Consider the following 20570-nt stretch of genomic DNA (forward strand, 5'->3'; position numbering starts at 1 on the left):
TAGCACAATGAAGTGCTGATGCATGACTTGGGTGCCTAGGTACTACCGGAATACACCTAATATGATTCTTCCCAGAGGAACCTAGGGTTGGAGGCAGCCCCTTACCACCTGCCTTTAGTGTGAGGAAGCTTTTTCTATGCCTGTAGTGGGTCAGCTCCCCAGCTTGGCCAAGGGTAACACAAGCCCTCCCCTCATGGCCTCACAGGCCCCGCTCTCACTCTACAGGTTAGCGATAGGCACATTCCAACCCTTGATCCCTTGAGTGTCTCCCTGGTGTGTCCACTCTCTGATCACTGGACACTCTCAGTATGCACAGATCTGCTGCTTCCAAAGAAATAGTGTACCCCAGCTACCAATTACACCTCAGATCAGCGCTCTCCTCAGCTCACAGCACTTAGAGATGTTCAGAGTGAGATCCCAAGGCCCAGTCATTCAAGTAGTAGCAAGTAGAAGTTTTGGCGACAAATGCTTACATATCAAATAAAAACATCACAGGCATTCTCGAATCTAGACTTAATTAGAATCATAGAATCATAGAATATCAGGGTTGGAAAGGACCCCAGAAGGTCATCTAGTCCAACCCCCTGCTCGAAGCAGGACCAATTCCCAGTTAAATCATCCCAGCCAGGGCTTTGTCAAGCCTGACCTTAAAAACTTCTAAGGAAGGAGATTCTACCACCTCCCTAGGTAACGCATTCCAGTGTTTCACCACCCTCATAGTGAAAAAGTTTTTCCTAATATCCAATCTAAACCTCCCCCACTGCAACTTGAGACCATTACTCCTCGTTCTGTCATCTGCTACCATTGAGAACAGTCTAGAGCCATCCTGTTTGGAATCCCCTTTCAGGTAGTTGAAAGCAGCTATCAAATCCCCCCTCATTCTTCTCTTCTGCAGACTAAACAATCCCAGCTCCCTCAGCCTCTCCTCATAAGTCATGTGTTCTAGACCCCTAATCATTTTTGTTGCCCTTGCTGGACTCTCTCCAATTTATCCACATCCTTCTTGTAGTGTGGGGCCCAAAACTGGACACAGTACTCCAGATGAGGCCTCACCAATGTCGAATAGAGGGGAACGATCACGTCCCTCGATCTGCTCGCTATGCCCCTACTTATACATCCCAAAATGCCATTGGCCTTCTTGGCAACAAGGGCACACTGCTGACTCATATCCAGCTTCTCGTCCACTGTCACCCCTAGGTCCTTTTCCGCAGAACTGCTGCCTAGCCATTCGGCCCCTAGTCTGTAGCGGTGCATTGGATTCTTCTGTCCTAAGTGCAGGACCCTGCACTTATCCTTATTGAACCTCATCAGATTTCTTTTGGCCCAATCCTCCAATTTGTCTAGGTCCTTCTGTATCCTATCCCTCCCCTCCAGCGTATCTACCACTCCTCCCAGTTTAGTATCATCCGCAAATTTGCTGAGAGTGCAATCTACACCATCCTCCAGATCATTTATGAAGATATTGAACAAAACCGGCCCCAGGACCGACCCCTGGGGCACTCCACTTGACACCGGCTGCCAACTAGACATGGAGCCATTGATCACTACCTGTTGAGCCCGACAATCTAGCCAGCTTTCTACCCACCTTATAGTGCATTCATCCAGCCCATACTTCCTTAACTTGCTGACAAGAATACTGTGGGAGACCGTGTCAAAAGCTTTGCTAAAGTCAAGAAACAATACATCCACTGCTTTCCCTTCATCCACAGAACCAGTAATCTCATCATAAAAGGCGATTAGATTAGTCAGGCATGACCTTCCCTTGGTGAATCCATGCTGGCTGTTCCCGATCACTTTCCTCTCATGCAAGTGCTTCAGGATTGATTCTTTGAGGACCTGCTCCATGATTTTTCCAGGGACTGAGGTGAGGGTGACTGGCCTGTAGTTCCCAGGATCCTCCTTCTTCCCTTTTTTAAAGATTGGCACTACATTAGCCTTTTTCCAGTCATCCGGGACTTCCCCCGTTCGCCACGAGTTTTCAAAGATAATGGCCAATGGCTCTGCAATCACAGCCGCCAATTCCTTCAGCACTCTCGGATGCAACTCGTCCGGCCCCATGGACTTGTGCACGTCCAGCTTTTCTAAATAGTCCCTAACCACCTCTATCTCCACAGAGGGCTGGTCATCTCTTCCCCATTTTGTGATGCCCAGCGCAGCAGTCTGGGAGCTGACCTTGTTAGTGAAGACAGAGGCAAAAAAAGCATTGAGCACATTAGCTTTTTCCACATCCTCCGTCACTAGGTTGCCTCCCCCATTCAGTAAGGGGCCCACACTTTCCTTGGCTTTCTTCTTGTTGCCAACATACCTGAAGAAACCCTTCTTGTTACTCTTGACATCTCTTGCTAGCTGCAGCTCCAGGTGCGATTTGGCCCTCCTGATATCATTCCTACATGCCCGAGCAATATTTTTATACTCTTCCCTGGTCATATGTCCAACCTTCCACTTCTTGTAAGCTTCTTTTTTATGTTTAAGATCCGCTAGGATTTCACCATTAAGCCAAGCTGGTCGCCTGCCATATTTACTATTCTTTCGACTCATCGGGATGGTTTGTCCCTGTAACCTCAACAGGGATTCCTTGAAATACAGCCAGCTCTCCTGGACTCCTTTCCCCTTCATGTTAGTCCCCCAGGGGATCCTGGCCATCCGTTCCCTGAGGGAGTCGAAGTCTGCTTTCCTGAAGTCCAGGGTCCGTATCCTGCTGCTTACCTTTCTTCCCTGCGTCAGGATCCTGAACTCAACCAACTCATGGTCACTGCCTCCCAGATTCCCATCCACTTTTGCTTCCCCCACTACTTCTACCCGGTTTGTGAGCAGCAGTCAAGAAAAGCGCCCCCCCTAGTTGGCTCCTCTAGCACTTGTGCCAGGAAATTGTCCCCTACGCTTTCCAAAAACTTCCTGGATTGTCTATGCACTGCTGTATTGCTCTCCCAGCAGATATCAGGAAAATTAAAGTCACCCATGAGAATCAGGGCATGCGATCTAGTAGCTTCCATGAGGTGCCGGAAGAAAGCCTCATCTACCTCATCCCCCTGGTCCGGTGGTCTATAGCAGACTCCCACCACTACATCACTCTTGTTGCACACACTTCTAAACTTAATCCAGAGACACTCAAGTTTTTCTACAGTTTCGTACCGGAGCTCTGAGCAGTCATACTGCTCCCTTACGTACAGTGCTACTCCCCGACCTTTTCTGCCCTGCCTGTCCTTCCTGAACAGTTTATAACCATCCATGACAGTACTCCAGTCATGTGAGTTATCCCACCAAGTCTCTGTTATTCCAATCACGTCATAGTTCCTTGACATCAACAAGCTGCTCTCATGTCTAACAAATTAACAAGCTGCTCTCATGTCTAATAAAGAATTGCTCGCCCCAAATCATTCCAATGCTTTTCAGCCAGGCAATCTGTGACCTTATTTCATGAGACAAACCTGCTGTCACTTTATTCCTTGGTAAAGGACCCAGGGTGTCCCAGGGCACCCCTAGTTCTCTCCGAACAATCCTATGGCTTTATGCAGAAACAGGACACCCCCCTCCTGACTGGTTCGTCCTGTAGATTTCCTGTCTTGTAGATTTTAAACTGTCTTCATCAGCAATTGCCTCAGAATGCTAACAGGCACACAGGGTGAGGTATACAATGCAACATACACAAATAAGCAGACAGGGGGATAGGTGTCTGTTACCTCTTATCTGGGAGGTACAGTGCTGAGGATTGTTACCTCTGGCTACTTGCCTGAATCCCAAATCCTTAAGAACATAATTTTCAGTATAGATATGTAACTCCCTAAATATTCTCTCTACATACATTTTGCAGTAATCATGATGGCTAATGGACTTCTGGCTCTCAGGAGAGACCTCACATGCCATCCTTTGGTGTTATGCAGAGATCTGATCCAGACGATCCCTGTAAAACCCTCTGCACCCCCTGTGCCCTCTGCCCTTTGGCACCAAAAGGTCCCTGGGTCACAGCTCACCCGCTACATTGATCCATATTTTGGGCCGTCCCTTGGGGCTGGGGTCTGATAATTGGGGTCACTGGGAGGTTCTGACCCACAGCCTCCGACTCCAGGGTAGGTACGTTAATCTGGACGGATCAGGGATTGTATTTGGATTCGCCATCCTTAGGGCATTGTTTCTTCATATGTTCAAATGATGTGTATAAGAAACACTATTTTGGGCCATCCCTTTGGCCTGGGGTCTGATAATTAGTGTTACCAGGAGGTGACTGGTACAGGGCTGCTGGGTGCTTAGTCCCCCCACCTCGTCTTTCCAAGGAACAAACCGGGGGACCACTTTCTATGCCAGGCTTTTCCCCTTCCCTTTCGCACCATAAATGGTCTCTCTTGCATGTATCAGTCAGTGGCATTGGCTGCTTTTCCACAGTTTGTTGGACAAGTCCAAGAGTGGACTTCTCAAGTTTTTTGAGGTTTCTAAACTTTAGGTGAGATGCCTCTGCAATAATTTGAAACCTTTTAAACACAGGCCCCTTAGACCAGGTGTCTCTGTCTACCAGAAGCAAAGGACCACACCATCTCCTCAAAGGCAGCCTGGCTTTGCTCTGCGAACAGTGAGAGATGAAGGCCTTTTTGGAAGAGGGCAATTCTTTCTGAGATTCTATGCTTGTCTCACGACAGAGGTTCAGTTACAAAAATCATTGCAAAAAATGCAACACATTAATCCTAGAAACAGTGTGAGGTCACCTGAACAGGCAGGGCAGGACGAAGGAGACATGGGGATGGGATGAGGAGTGAGGGGGAAAATTGCATTTCTCAATATTGAAATAAGAGTTCTCCCATTTTTCCAGCCTAATTTTCCAACCCCGCTTTGGATGTCATGTTGAACATCGTACATAATGCAAGACAAAAATACAAGTTAATCATATAATTTTTGAGGACACTGCAACTCCTGAATCCCCTCCTGCCCTGCTGCATCCCTGGCCAATGGCAGCTGTGGAGTCGGTACTCAGCACAGGGGCAGAGCGCAGAGACCCCCTGTCTCCTGCCCCCAGGGACTGCAAGGACGTGCCGGCGGTTTCTGGGAGCGGCGCGGGGCCAGGGCAGGTAGGCAGCGTGCCTTAGCCCCACTGCGCCGCAGAACTTTTTGCACCTAAAATCTCCCAGTTTGGCTTCAGTAGCCTTCTGGAGATAGAGCCTGATTCCAGGCAACCCTACGAGTAGCACCAGCCTCTTCCTAGTGGGTGGCTGAGATATGCCTGAGCCCTTCCTCACCCCGGGGCCCCACCCTCTACTCCTCCTCTTCCCCCAAGACCCCGCCCGCTGGCCCCAGAAAGTGCAGCTGGGCCGTGGGAAGGGCCGCTCAGGGAGCTTGGGCTGCTGTGGGAAACCCTTAACCCTCCACCTGCCCTGGGTGGCAGGGGCAGAGACATGGGCTGGGGGCTGCTCTCAGGCCCCCTGGTCCCCCACCCAGGGCAGGTGGAGGGTCCAGGGCACCCCACAGTGGCCCCGGCTCCCTGGGCAGCTCTAACCACAGCCCAGCTCTGACTTATGTCCTGGCCTGGGGCCCCAGGGGGAAGAGGAGGAGCGAGGAGTGGGGCCACTCTTCTGGTGCTGGTGCCCCACCCCACACTTCTACACAGGGGCCAGGGCTCCTGCCGGGGAACCCAAATTGGCCAGGGGCTTGGGCCTGGGCCTGGGCCCTGTGTGAATCCACCACTGTCCCTATCAATTTACCTCCCTTCCCTTCTTCCCGACCCTGCCCCTCCTGTCCCATTATTCCCTCCTCTCCATCCTGGCTTCCCCATCCCACCCCATTCCCTCCTCCTCCCTCATATGCTCCCTCCCTGCCTCTATCCTCTTCTCCCACTCCCTGTGCAAACACTGATTAAAATCCAACAAGGGCGTCTCCCTTCACCCCTCCCCAGTCTGTCTTGTGGGCACCAAGTCCTTGGTGGGGTGGGGGTGCTGGAAGGAGGAGGGGCCTGGGCTCTGGCAAGGCAGGGGAAAGCACCGTGGGGAAAGGGTCTGTCTATCACAGAAGCAGGCTTGCCCGGCTGGGAAGCTAGACCGGAACGTCCAAGGCGACGGCCAGTGACTCCATGTCAAGGCTGTTACAGCGCCTGAGGAGTTCACACTTGTTCCTAGGTTGGTGAAATGTAAGGATCGAGCTCACAGCCAGTTAGGTGCCTGCCCTGCTTCTGAACAGCCTGCCCTGTGGCTAGCATGACAAACCGCATGGCAAGCTCTTTCCTCACGTGGTGTTTTCATGAGAAGCGAGGGGGAGGCGTGGGCTACTGGGACCAGGGGATGGGTCGGGAAGGGGAGGGCAGCCCAGCCCAGCCATTTCTGCCTCCCCCCCACGTCCCCCGCTACACACAGAGCGGCTCCGGCAGCTCCCAGGCCTTCCCTGTGCAGCGTGCGGTGCTGCTGCTGCTTTGGCGTGGGCAGGGCCCCGTGTGTGGGATTTTGGCCCTGCCGACATTTCCCTGAGGGACACAGGGGAGAGACGGGGGAGGGGGATTCTGGACACTTCCCAACTCAGCTGTATCTGAAGGGAATTCCACAGGGCAGAGGAAAGGGGCCTTCCTTAGTTCAAGGCAGGGCCACTGTTGAATATCCCAGGCTGTTGCAAACTGAGGGGTGAGAGCATCTCACAGGAAAGATCCCAGGGAGCCTTTATCAGTAAGCTATGAATAGGTGTGATCGATCTGTATTTGAAGGGCCATCAGCTGTACAATGGATCCACTGACAGAAGCCAGGGGCTACACCTTATGAGTCAGCAAGACATGGAGGGACGTGCCTAGGGACAGAACCCTCAGGCTTTTCCATGCCATGTGCTGTGAGCTTTTCCATCTCACTCCCTTTTTTCATTTGATTGTATTTGTTCTCATCAGGCCATCTCCTCTGTCTGAGTTTCCCTTTCCCCATTCATTCATCATCAGACTATGCCATTAGTAGAGTGGATATTGGCAGATAGGAAGTTATAACACTCATGTTTTACACAGCAGCGGGCTGCTTTCCAAATCAACTGAACTGCTCATCCATGGAGGGGAAATCAGGTGAGATGAGGGGTATATGAAGGAAGCAGGTTTCATGCAGCGTGAGTGACTGGCCTTCCAGCTCTGCTCTATGGACCATCACAGCACTGTCAGTATTAGTTCCCTGCGTCCTTTGGATCTTGAACCTTCACACTGATGGGACCTCGTGATTTTCGAAAGGGGCTTAACAGAAAGAAGTAAAAGAGAAGGAGAGAGAGCAAAGGCCATTTCCCTCCTGTGCCCGCCCAAGCACACACACACACACAGAGACACACACAAACTCCTCTCTCTCTCTCTCTTTCTCCTCTCAGGCTCTGCTGCTTTCATCTGTTCTGCACACCCTGGCTGTGCATTGCCAGACTTTACCGTCTCTGGGTTGTGCTCTGCGTACCACCCTGGACTCTTTTCATGGGTTTTTAACACTTGGCTTTGGGCTCCTTTCCACACCCTGGTAATGTAATTTACTCAGAATTAGCGATGTCCCTTCAGCCATAATGCCACAGTAACAATGTTTTTACTCTGGGAAGTGCCTTGGTTGCTGAACTAAACATCTTGTCCATGCTCGCTCAACCAGACACCTAATGAGACTGTGACCATGTGACGTTCGTAATGATACGAAGATTGTAGTTGTGACCAGTGGAGATGTGGCCCTTCCTAATAGTAATAAAGACCTCTATACCTTGCCTCAGCGTATAATATGGAGAGATTATCATACTCCCTTTTTGGTTTGTGTCCTTCCCTCCACTCTCATTTTTGGACTGTGTACTTTAGGTCTGATGGCCATTCTGAATGAATTTCATATTTTTATGGGGAACATTAGGACTGCTTGTGTGCGTGTGTCTCTCACATTTAGAGCCATTGTAAAGATTAGAAGAAAAAAAGGTGTTTTTTTTTCAAAAGAAAATAGGCTTTTTACACATTTTAAAGGAAGATTGGGGAAGAGGAATACAGTGGTAAGCTGCAAATATGTTAACAGGTCTTTTTAGACAAAAATTATGTTTATGCATTTAGGTTTAGTTTTAACTAACGACTGAAAAATTATTATGTTTTTCTGAATATTAAATATTTAGTAACAGAATGTGATTGTAGAGAAAATAAAGTGGGGGCGGGGGGGGGAGTTAAACAGGAACAAAGCGAGAGAGGCTGTAGAACAGCTGAGAAAACAAAAGCCTTGTGAGGCGCTAATATACCGTGGGGATGGGGCCACATACATATCACAGGTAGAGTGGGAACCTCACAGTACCACTGCTGCTATTCCTCCCCTTGGTTTTGGATCCTTCTTTTCACCTAAGCCCTCAAATCTCCCTCTGGTCTGACCGTAACCTTGGCTCAAAGGGCTTGGCTGTATTTCTTCTGAGTCCCCTGTGTTGTCCCTTCAACACACCCCTGCCCCTCCACCTCCCTCCCTCCCACAACCCGTGCAGAGAGCTTCCTGTTTTACAGGCTCATCTAAGGACATCCAGGTCCTTCATTTTATTACCAGCTCCTTCTCATCTTAATCACCCTGCCTCTGTCTGTAAACCGAACACTGGCTCCCTGCCCCAGGGGCACAAGCTGGAAGCAGCACCTCTCCTCCCCACAATCCACACTCCACAGCAATGCTGGGCTGCAGTTAAGAGCTCCACCTGGGAGAACACCTCCTGCACAAAAGTCAGAAGTCGGGAAGAGAGCAGGAGCTCCCTCCACCCCCGAATGGCACCCTTGGGGTTAGAGAGACAGGAGGTAGAGAGTCACCCTGACTGAATTGGCCTTCTCAGCACTGGTTCTCCACTTGTAAGGTAACTCCCTTCTCGTCATGTACCAGTATATTTATGCCTGTATCTGTAATTTTAACTCCATGCATCTGAAGAAGTGGGTCTGTTACCCACGAAAGCTTATGCCCAAATAAACCTGTTAGTCTTTAAGATAGCACTGGACTCCTCGTTGGTTTTTTTAGGAGGTAGAGAGGGGAGCCAGCCTGGGGCTGGAGGCAATGAGCAGGGCCCCAGCGTGTACGCGGCCCTCTCCTAATTCTGCCTGTGAATCCCCCTGATAATGACACATTCCGAACCCAGGTCCAGCTACTTACCACGACAAATAATGCTGTTCCCTACAAGGCAAAAGAAGAGAAACAGTACACAATCACACGCACAGTAACAACTGAAACAACACAGCAGCCTCCAAATGCACCCCCCCATCTCTATTCATTGCCATCGTTCTCCCCAGTCTCCCCATGAGCCTTCCCTCTATTCCCTCCTCCCCATCCCCATGGCCCCTCCTCCACCCTAATCCTTCCGCTGCCTTCCCGTGTCCCCTCCCGTCCCTCTATTCCCTCCTGCCCCGTCCCAGGCACCGCCTCCATCTATTCCCTGCTCCCCCTCCCTGTGCCCTGCACCTGTATTCCCTCCTCCCCACTCTATGCTTCCTCCTCTCCTTCTGTTTCCTCTTCCCTTTCCCTGTGTCCCTTCTCTTCCCCGTATTCCCTCTTCCCCAGGCAGCTCTGGGGAATGGTTGGTGGGAGGGTTATAGGGGAGATTCCCTCTGCTGGGGTGACGAGTAAGTACAGAGAGACAGGAACGTAGATACGGGAGCCAGCCTGGGGCTGGAGGCAGTGAGCAAGGCCCCAGTGTGTACCCGGCCCTCTCCTAATTCTGCCTTCGCATCCCCCTGCTAATGACACAATCCCAGACCAGATCCAGCTTCTTACCGCTGCCACGGCAAGTACTGATATTACCTAAAAGGCAAAAGAAGGGACACAGGACATAATTACACCCACAGTAACAACTGAAACAACACAGCAGCCTCCAAATGCATCCCCCCCATCCCTATTCATTCTAATCGTTCTCCCCAGTCTCCCCATGAGCCTTCCCTCTATTCCCTCCTCCCCATGTCCCCTCCTCCACCCTAAGCCCTATTCCCCCTTCCCGTGTCCCTTCCCCTCCCTCTATTCCCTCCTCCCCATCCCCATGGCCCCTCCTCCACCCTAATTCTTCCGCTGCCTTCCCGTGTCCCCTCCCCTCCCTCTATTCCCTCCTGCCCCGTCCCAGGCCCAACCTCCTTCTATTCCCTGCTCCCCCTCCCTGTGCCCCCCACCTGTATTCCCTCCTCCCCACTCTATGCTTCCTCCTCTCCTTCTGTTTCCTCTTCCCTTTCCCTGTGTCCCTTCTCTTCCCTGTAAATCCCTCTTCCACAGGCAGCTCTGGGGAATGGTTGGTGGGATGGTTATAGAGGAGATCCCCTCTGCTTGGGGTGACGAGTAAGGACAGAGAGACAGGAAGGTTGATATGGGAGCCAGCCTGAGGCTAGAGGCAATGAGCAGGGCCCCAGTGTGTACCCGGCCCTCTCCTAATTCTGCCTTTGCATCCCCCTGCTAATGACACAATTGCAGCCCAGGCCCAGCTACTTACCGGTGACATGGGAAAAACTGATCTTGCCTACAAGGCAAAAGAGGGGACACAGGACACAATCACACCCACAGTAACAACTGAAACAACACAGCAGCCTCCAAATTCACGCCCCCCCCCCGCCCATCTCTATTCATTGTAACAGTTCTCCGCAGTCTCCCCATGAGCCTTCCCTCTATTCCCTCCTCCCCCTCCCCATGCCTCCTCCTCCACCCTAAGCCCTATTCCCCCTTCCTGTGACAGTTCCCCACCCTCTATTCCCTCCTGCCCTGTCCCAGGGCCTGCCTCCTTCTATTTCCTGCTCCCCCCCCAATGCCCCAAACCTGTATTCCCTCCTCCCCACTCTATGCTTCCTCCTCTCCTTCTGTTTCCTCTTCCCTTTCCCGGTGACCCTTCTCTTCCCTGTAAATCCCTCTTCCACAGGCAGCTCTGGGGAATGGTTGGAGGGATGGTTATAGAGGAGATCCCCTCTACTGGGGTGACGAGTAAGGACACAGAGACAGGAAGGTAGATACGGGAGCCAGCCTGGGGCTGGAGGCAATGAGCAGGGCCCCAGCGTGTACCCGGCCCTCTCCTAATTCTGCCTTCGCATCCCCATCATAATGACACGATCCCAGCCCAGATCCAGCTACTTACCACTGCCACGACAACTACTGTTATTACCTACAAGGCAAAAGAAGGGACACAGGACACAATCACACCCACAGTAACAACTGAAACCACACAGCAGCCTCCAAATGCACCCCCATCTCCATTCATTGTAATCGTTCTCCCCAGTCTGCCCATGAGCCTTCCCTCTATTCCCTCCTCCCCCTCCCCATGGCCCCTCCTCCAGCCTAATCCTTCCTCCCCCTTTCCGTGTCAGTTCCCTGCCCTCTATTCCCTCCTGCCCCGTCCCAGGTACCGCCTCCTTCTATTCCCTGCTCCCCCTCCCTGTGTCCCCCACCTGTATTCCCTCCTCCCCACTCTATGCTTCCTCCTCTCCTTCTGTTTCCTCTTCCCTTTCCCTCTGTCCCTTCTCTTCCCCGTATTCCCTCTTCCACAGGCAGTTCTGGGGAATGTTTGGTGGGACGGTTATAGAGGAGATCCCCTCTGCTGGGGTGAGGAGTAAGGACAGAGAGACAGGAAGGTCGATATGGGAGCCAGCCTGAGGCTAGAGGCAATGAGCAGGGCCCCAGCGTGTCCCCAGCCCTCTCCTCATTCTGCCTTCCCATCCCCCTGATAATGACACAATCCCAGCCCAGACCCAGCTACTTACCGGTGACATGGCAAAAACTGATCTTGCCTACAAGGCAAAAGAAGGGACACAGGACACAATCACACCCACAGTAACAACTGAAACAACACAGCAGCCTCCAAATGCACCCCCCCCATCTCTATTCATTGTAATCGTTCTCCGCAGTCTAACCATCAGCCTTCCCTCTATTCCCTCCTCCCCCTCCCCATGCGCCCTCCTCCACCCTAAGCCCTGTACCCCCTTCCTGTGTCAGTTCCCCGCCCTCTATTCCCTCCTGCCCCGTCCCAGGTCCCGCCTCCTTCTATTCCCTGCTCCCCCTCCCTGTGTCCCCCACCTGTATTCCCTCCTCCCCACTCAATGCTTCCTCCTCTCCTTCTGTTTCCTCTTCCCTTTCCCTATGTCCCCTCCCTTCCCTGTAATCCCTCTTCCACAGGCAGCTCCAGGGAATGTTTTGTGGGATGGTTATCGAGGAGATCCCCTCTGCTTGGGGTGAGGAGTAAGGACACAGAGACAGGAAGGTCGATATGGGAGCCAGCCTGGGGCTGGAGGCAATGAGCACGGCCCCAGTGTGTACCCGGCCCTCTCCTAATTCTGCCTTCGCATCCCCCTGCTAATGACACAATCCCAGCCCAGATCCAGCTACTTACCACTGCCACTACAACTACTGTTATTACCTACAGGGCAAAAGAAGGGACACAGGACACAATCACACACACAGCAACAACTGAAACAACACATCAGCCTCCAAAAGCCCCCCAACTCTATTCATTGTAATTGTTGTCCCCAGTCTCCCCATGAGCCTTCCCTCTATTCCCTCCTCCGCCTCTGCATGTCCCCTCCTCCACCTAATCCTTCCTCCCCCTTCCCGTGCCCCTCCCCTCCCTCTATTCCCTCCTGCCCCGTCCCAGGCCCCGCCTCCTTCTATTCCCTGCTCCCCCTCCCTGTGCCCCCCACCTGTATTCCCTCCTCCCCACTCTATGCTTCCTCCTCTCCTTCTGTTTCCTCTTCCCTTTCCCTGTGTCCCTTCTCTTCCCCGAATTCCCTTTTCCCCAGGCAGCTCTGGGGAATGGTTGGTGAGAGGGTTATAGTGGAGATTCCCTCTGTTGGGGTGACGAGTAAGTAGAGAGAGAGAGGTAGGTCGATACGGGAGCCAGCCTGGGGCTGGAGGAAATGAGCTCGGCCCCAGCGTGTACCCGGCCCTCTCCTAATTCTGCCTTTGCATCCCCCTGCTAATGACACAATCCCAGACCAGATCCAGCTTCTTACCGCTGCCACGGCAAGTACTGATATTACCTACAAGGGACATAGGACATAATCAGACCCACAGTAACAACTGAAACAACACAGCAGCCTCCAAATGCACCCCCCCAACTCTATTCATTGTAATCGTTCTCCCCAGTCTCCCCATGAGCCTTCCCTCTATTCCCTCCTCCCCCTCCCCATGCTCCCTCCTCCACCGTAAGACCTATTCCCCATTCCTGTGTCAGTTCCCCGCCCTCTATTCCCTCCTGTCCCGCCCCAGGTCCCGCCTCCTTCTATTCCCTGCTCCCCCTCCCTGTGTCCCCCACCTGTATTCCCTCCTCCCCACTCAATGCTTCCTCCTCTCCTTCTGTTTCCTCTTCCCTTTCCCCCCTCCCTTCCCTGTAATCCCTCTTCCACAGGCAGCTCTGGGGAATGGTTGGTGGGATGGTTATAGAGGAAATCCTCTCTTCTGGGGTGACGAGTAAGGACACAGAAAAAGGAAGGTAGATACGGAAGGCAGCCTGGGGCTGGAGGCAATGAGCAGGGCCCCAGTGTGTACCCGGCCCTCTCCTAATTCTGCCTTCGCGTCCCCCTGATAATGACACAATCCCAGCCCAGATCCAGCTTCTTACCGCTGCCACGGCAAGTACTGATATTACCTACAAGGCAAAAGAAGGGACACAGGACACAATCACACGCACAGTAACAGCTGAAACAACACAGCAGCCTCCAAATGCACCCCCCCATCTCTATTCATTGTAATCGTTCACCCCAGTCTAACCATCAGCCTCTCCTCTATTCCCTCCTCCCCCTCCCCATGCCCCCTCCTCCACCCTAAGCCCTATTCCCCATTCCCGTGTCCCTTCCCCCCCCCCATTCCCTCCTGCTCCGTACCAGGCACCGCCTCCTTCTATTCCCTGCTCCCCCTCCCTGTGCCCCCCACTTGTATTCCCTCCTCCCCACTCTATGCTTCCTCCTCTCCTTCTGTTTCCTCTTCCCTTTCCCTGCGTCCCTTCTCTTCCCTGTAATTCTGGCCAATGGGACCCACGGCCAATGGGAGCCATGGAGCTTGTGCCTGTGGCGGTCGCAGCCCATGGAGAGTCTGGAGACTCCCCTGGCTGCTCTCACCCAAGAAGCCAGAGACCTCCCAGCAGGGCTGGCTAGTGCGGCCAGGGAAGGGAGCAGGGTGTGATGGGGAGTGTCTGGGAGGTGTGTGGAGGGTGCTGGGCAGTGGGGGAGGTTTGCGTGTTTTGGGGGCCTGTTGGGGGGTGCTGGGAAGTGGGGGAGATCTGTGTGTGCCAGGGCACTGGGGGTCTGTGTGGGGCATTGTGTAGTAGTGGTGGTGGGGCTGTGGGGAAGGGCACTGGGAGGGAGGAAGGGAAATCTCTGTGTATTGAGAAACTTCGAGTGGGGGGTTCTGTGTGGGGTGCTGGGCAGCTGTGGGCAGGGAGTAGAGTGGAAGAATTACTTCTTGTGTCTTGCCCACAACACTCCTGCTAATCTATCCCAGAATTATGTTTACTTTTTTTTACAACTGTGTTACACTGTTTTAATGATAATAATAAGGAAATAAAAAGATTTCAGAGTCCATTCAAAACTGTCTGTTGGTCTGGATTTGGCCCACAGTCCACCTATTGACTACCCCTGCCCTACATGCTCTCTACTCGTCCAAGCCATGCCTCCTGACTCCCCTGTTAGTTTTTGCAGTGTACTGTCCCACACTGCCTCCCTGCTGCTGTAGTCTTCCTCTCTCACAGGGAAAGGCTCCAGCAGTGGGGAAAGCCTCTGGCACAGGGCGGGGGGAGCTGGGAAAAGCTCTGGCAGCTCTTCGCTGCCGCAGTCTTTCAACAACACAGAACTCGGGTTATGAGCCCATGCTGAAGCCTGTGCCAGCATTGTCCACACTGATAGTGCTACCCGTGCTGGCTAGATTAGAGCTAGCATGGGTATGCTAATCCATGCTACAAATGCACTTTAACTTGCAGCCTCCTGACACGTTCTTTCTTTTTCTCCAGCTTGGGGCATTGCCCTGCTTCCCTGCAGAGAGGTGTGGGGAAGTCATTCTCTTTGCGAGTTAGCTTCAGTCATTGAGGCTTCCATTCGAATGTGGTGATTCTAGCCCAGGGAGAAAATCAATTCTTTTCCCCAACAGGCAGTGATAACGAAAGGGTTGGCACAGACTCATATAGATAGTTCATAAAAATAGTACAGAAAATTGCCACTTCCATCACCTTCATCCATCACACACTCCCCTCTCCATCACCTCCTCCACACACACACACACACACACACACACACACACACATGCTCCCCTACTCCTCACCCCCTCACCACACAGTCAGGACCCCCTCACCGCTACCTCTCTTTCCAAACAAACTCTTCATCCCCCCATCCTCCCTCTGACACCTCCCCTTCCCCTTCCCCTCTCTAAAACAACCAATTCTACCTCCCCAGATCAGAGTGGGAGAATTTAAGTCTAAGCTATTTAAATCACCAATTTTAATCTCGTATTAAATAACTATTTTAACCTTGCTTTGCCTTTCTACTTTCTTTTTTTTCCCCTCAAGAAAGATTGGTTATCATTGGCTGGTAACAATTAAAACATGTTGACTTGCATGTAAATATAGCCTCCACCCTAAATTTGGTCCTTCTTTTTCATAAACCAGAAAGATACACTATATCGACACACATTTGTTTAACCTATAATATAGCTTAATTACATTTATCCAGATTCTTAATTTGTACATTTTGTATATGTTAGAAAATGGTGATTTTTTATGGACTATATTAGTATTTTTTTCCTTGTGATTTGTGTCAAGCTCTACTTGGATTGAAATTAAAATTCAAGTAAAAATGCACAAAAGCAGCATTTTAATTTGTTATTAGTTAAATCAAACTACCTTAAATGTACCGGATACATAAGAAAAAATCTCTAAGTATATCAAAGCCTGGGCTTTTGAATGTAAAATTACCTGATCTATTAAACAAAGGCAGTATTATCTGTATTTAGGAATTGAACTGATGTTTCTGGTCACCGCAGCCTTCAAAATTTTAGAACTAGTAGATCTCATCCTCTCAAACCATTTTTATTCAAAGACTGGAAGAAGAAGAAGAAGAACAAGAGGAAGAGGAAGACAAGCTTTTCCAACTTCCTATCGGTCTTTCAACTTTCAATAAACTAATCATTGAAGTGAACTAATGTGGCTCATGTAGTCGCGGTAGAGCGCTCGGGGAGAGCTCACCCAGCGCGCTAAAAAAGCTACCTCCACGAGGGGCGCGGCTCCCTGTGCTGATGTACTGTTTACACTGGAGCTTTACAGCGCTGAACCTTGGTGCGCTCAGGGGGTGTTTTTCCACATGTGTGTTTGAGACCCCTGAACTAGGGTAAATATTGGATTCTCTGTCTTTTAAACAGTGCTGCAAAGTGTCATAATGAAGAAAATCCATCCTTAGTGCAGTGGTTCCCAACCTTTTCTGTGCCACGGCACACCCCAAGCTCCCGGGGCTCTTCCTGGCCAGCAGCCGAGAGGGAAGGGGAGACGCAGAAGAGGTGATCTATTGTTCACACAGAAAAGGAGGGGGGCAGAAAGGGAGATTGAGCTCTGATTGGTTGCTCCACCCCCAGAAGAGGTGGGGCAGTGCGGCAGATGACCAATCAAAATGTGGCTTCCCTCACCTTGCTCTCACTTGTACCTTTTCTAAAACTTCTGCAACACTCCTGTTCGGGCCTGGTGGCACACGAGTTGGGAAACACTGCCAGAGTGCATGAAAAGCTAAGGAGCAGTTTGGAGGAGCTGAGGAACTGCCAAAATGGCTCTGTAAATCCATGACAAAAATCTCTTCCACTGCAGATTCCCCTCAGCCCTGCTGGTCATTCCCTCTTCCTGCCGTGTGCCCACACTCCCCCTGCGGGGTGCTGTTGTGATAACGGGGCCTACACAGCTACCCTAATATGAGTGGTTTCAGAGAAGCAGCCGTGTTAGTCTGTAGTCACAAAAAGAAAAGGAGGACTTGTGGCACCTTAGAGACTAACCAATTTATTTGAGCATAAGCTTTCGTGAGCTACAGCTCACTTCATCGGATGCATTAATCATGATATTAAAAATAGTCGCAATTAATCACAGTTTTAATGGCATTGTTAAACAATAATAGAATACCGTTTATTTAAATCCTCTTGGATGTTGGAGGGAAGTGTGTGTGTGAGAGAGAGGGACGGTGTGTGTTGGTGCAGTGTGTGTTGAGGGAACGTGTGGTGGGGATTGTGTGTGAGAGAGGGACTGTGTGTGTGTTGGGGACTGCGTGAGACAGTGTGTGTGTTGGGGGAGTGAGTGTGTCAGCGTACGGTCTCTGTGAGCAGAGCACTCACCAGCCTGAACGCTTGTTCAGACAGCAGCACCCATCCCTGACCCAGAGGCAGCTGCCGAGAGAGGCTCCCCCTGTTCCCCGACCACAGCTCAGAGGCGACCAGGTACACGGGAGGGGGACACCCTGACATCAGCACCCTCCCCCCCGCTCTGTGCAGCAGACAGGAGGCAGACTCCCAGTCCGGAGCACCTGGGGCAGCTCCATGGGGGACAGAGGGGAGGCAGCGGGAGCAGCAGTGGAGCAGAGCGATGGGAGGAAGAGAACAGTGAAACCCCCCCCCCCAAATATAAGAAAAAGAAGAGCAGGGGGAGGAACAGACGGAGGCTCCTGCACAGTGGCACCGGAACGGGGGGGCAGGCGGCCCTGGCCCCATCACTTGCAAAAGTCAGAGGGCTGTGCCCTGGCAATATTTCCTGGACATAAGGGCAAGTGATGGGGAGGAATGCATGGAGAGGAGCGAGTTGGGGGTGGGGTCTTGGGGGGAAGAGGGGATGTGGGGGCAGGGCCCCAGGGGAACCCACACCTCCAGATGAGGAAGCAGAGGCGGGCGGAGGAGGATGCAGCCGGGATCCTAGTTTTCCCACTGCCAGATCCCCCTGTCTAATGTGAAGAAAGGTGCCATCTACACTAACCTGGGGGAGTTCACCCAAACAGGCCTCCCTTCCCACCAGCAAGAAACTAGATCTGGATTTCCAGAGCAGACAACAGCCGAGCAGAAGGGAAATAGATTGCCAGGAATGGGACACGCTTACTTCAGTACCAGATAGAAACAGATCTGAGAAGCCCTTTGACAACGACCAGTGTTTCGTGTGTGCGTGTGTGTGTGTGTGTGTGTGTGTGTGTTTGTCGGGGGATGGGGCAGGGGAATCACAGAATAACTACAACATCTCTCTCTTGCACACAGAAACGCTTCCAACAAAACTCCCCTCCCAACCTCTCCCTCATGCATGGTCCCATCCCCCATCACACCCCTCTAAAACACAAGCACTCCCCATCCGCCAGCCATCCTTGTGTCCTCGTCCCCCCATCAAGAACAAATGTGCTTCATTCCCCCAATCCCCTCCCCTACACATCCCTCAAACACACACACGCCCCTCCCATTCACACCCCATGTGCTCCCTGCCCTCTGCCTGCCTTCACACAAAGGATCCCCTCCCCCTCACAAACATCTTCCCCTCCCCCTTCATCTCCGTCAACACGCATGCTCCCCTCTCACTTCTACCGTCCTTTTACCCCCCTGCCCGCCCCACTGCTGGCATTGCCTCCCCCTGCTGTGTTCTGCCTCCCCCTGTTGTAGCCCCATTCGCTCCCCCTGCTCAGCACTCACCCCCAGTCCAGCCTAAAAGAAATGTGGAGGAAGAACTTAACTGGGGCAATACATGAATATATGGAAAATCCAGGCGTTAGCCGTGTCTGTACTAAGACAGGAATAGCAGTGTCGGAAAAAATACGGATCATCTGGATAATGCCTCCTCCTCTCCCCTCCCTCACACACATGTCGTCCCCCCTCTTCCCTCCCCCTCAGGCCTTGCTGCTTCCATCTATTCTGCAGGCCCTGGCTGGGCATTTCCAGACCCTACCGTCTTTTGGTTGTGCTCAGGGCGACCTGGACTGTGGATGGGCTGGGGTTAGCCATGGTTACACTCAAACCACTCGAGGGGCACAGCTGCCATGGTGCAGCTACAGGACTGTAGCACCTCAGTGCAGCCACCCACGACAGGCGTTCTCCCCCTGGAGTTAACCCACCTACCCGAGAGGCGGTATGTAGGGCGACAGAAGAATTCTCCCATCAGCCTAGCGCTGTCCACACCAGGGGTTAGGCTGGTTTGACTATGTCATGCAGGGGTGTGGATGTTTCATGCCCCTCAGCCAGGGGGTGGAGAGGAGCAAGCAGTGCGATGGGGCCTCAGGGGAAGTGGCAGAGGGAGGGCAGGACCTCAGGAAGAAGGGAAGGAGCAGGGGGCAGGACATTGTTTGGGTGCTGGTGCCCCCCCGTCTAGGGAGCTTCTCACGCTCCTGCCCTGAGCTACGTAACAGGCTCGACTTAACTTTTTAGAAGAGAACTGGACGACCACTCCGATTTGGGATCATTTCTACATCCTGGTGCTATAGTTTACTCTAAATTACTGCTATGTCCCCTCAGCCTTAACTCCACAGTAAGGTTTTTATCTGGGAATGGCCCTGCTTTAATTAAAAATCGCATACAGGGTCACTAAACCAAAAACCTAAAATGAACGAGACCGTGTGATGTTCCTAATGATTTGAAAATTGGTACTTCTGACCCATGCAGATGTGGCCCTTACAAATCACTGGATGCTTTTGTTCTAATTGCATGTAGTGATTGCGCTTGGTTGAAGAAAAAAGCTGTGAACAACAGGCCCCTCTCTATATCGCATTCGTTAACCTCCGAAAGGCCTTCAACACGCTTGGCAGGAACGGCATCTATAAGATCCTGTTGAAAATTGGCTGTGCACAAATGGGGCTCTCCCTATTCAAAGAGTTCCATTTGGGAATGAAGGCAACTATCCAGTATGAAAATCAAACATCATCCGAGTTTACTATTGATACTGGCATGAAGCAGGCTGCATCTTAGCACCCACTGGCTTTGGCATCTTCTTCTCGAGTCTTCTTAAGTACGACTTGGAAATGATCCATCTGGTGTACTAACTGACTCAAGGATGGACGGCAGCTCGTTTAAAATCAGATGATGACAGAGCAGAAGGCATGTCACCCAGCTTACTATTCAGGATCTGCTTTTTGCAGATGACACTGCATTCGTCTCTAATTCACCTGATGAATTGCAGATCATGATGAACAAGTTTTCTGATGCCTGCAACAAGTTCGGCCTGGTAATCAGTATCAAGAAAACAGGTGTCATATCACAAGGTACCAACATCCCATCTAAAAGCTATGTCAGTAGTGAAGCTCTGGATAACGTGGATCCCTTCTGCTATCATGGCTCAATTCTTACCAACTCACATAACCTTGATAGGAGACTTGATACTGTCATTGGCAAAGCTTCGGTCACCTTTGTGACACCTGTCACGTGTTTGGAACAACAAGCTGCTAAACCCAGAGGCACCGACTTTCTAATGTGCCGGGGGGGTGCTCGACCCCGCTCCGACCCAGGCTCCACCCCACTCCACCCCTTCCGCCAAGGCCCCACCGAGGTCTTGCCTTTTCCTCCCCCCACTGCGCCCCTGCCCTGCCTCTTCCTGCCCCCACCCCACCTCTTCCCGCCCTCTCCCACAAGCGCACACCGCTTTCACTCATCCCCCTTCCCCCGCCAGCGCCTCCTCCATGCTGCCGAACAGCTGATCACCAGCATGCAGGAGGTGCTGGGGGGCGGGGG

The 20570-nt window shown here is 52.0% G+C and overlaps 2 protein-coding genes across 2 annotated transcripts in view; both read right to left on the reverse strand.

Annotated features, from left to right (window-relative positions):
- LOC144267063 (uncharacterized) overlaps positions 1 to 12899 on the reverse strand; it is a 114071-nt gene extending 101172 nt beyond the window's left edge. Inside the window, exons 1-7 of the mRNA XM_077820728.1 lie at positions 12878 to 12899; positions 12259 to 12285; positions 11633 to 11659; positions 11011 to 11037; positions 10378 to 10404; positions 9678 to 9704; positions 9060 to 9080 (exon numbers count right to left, since the gene is read on the reverse strand). Coding sequence (XP_077676854.1) covers positions 9060 to 9080; positions 9678 to 9704; positions 10378 to 10404; positions 11011 to 11037; positions 11633 to 11641 — 111 coding nt within the window. The 5' untranslated portion in view covers positions 11642 to 11659; positions 12259 to 12285; positions 12878 to 12899. The remainder of the gene's footprint in view (positions 1 to 9059; positions 9081 to 9677; positions 9705 to 10377; positions 10405 to 11010; positions 11038 to 11632; positions 11660 to 12258; positions 12286 to 12877) is intronic.
- The window catches only part of LOC144267068 (uncharacterized), a 620395-nt gene that overhangs the window by 398949 nt on the left and 200876 nt on the right, over positions 1 to 20570 (reverse strand). The gene's annotated exons all lie outside the window — the stretch shown is intronic.

The sequence above is a fragment of the Eretmochelys imbricata genome, chromosome 6, assembly GCF_965152235.1.
Source record: "Eretmochelys imbricata isolate rEreImb1 chromosome 6, rEreImb1.hap1, whole genome shotgun sequence".
NCBI classification, from domain to species: Eukaryota; Metazoa; Chordata; order Testudines; family Cheloniidae; genus Eretmochelys; species Eretmochelys imbricata.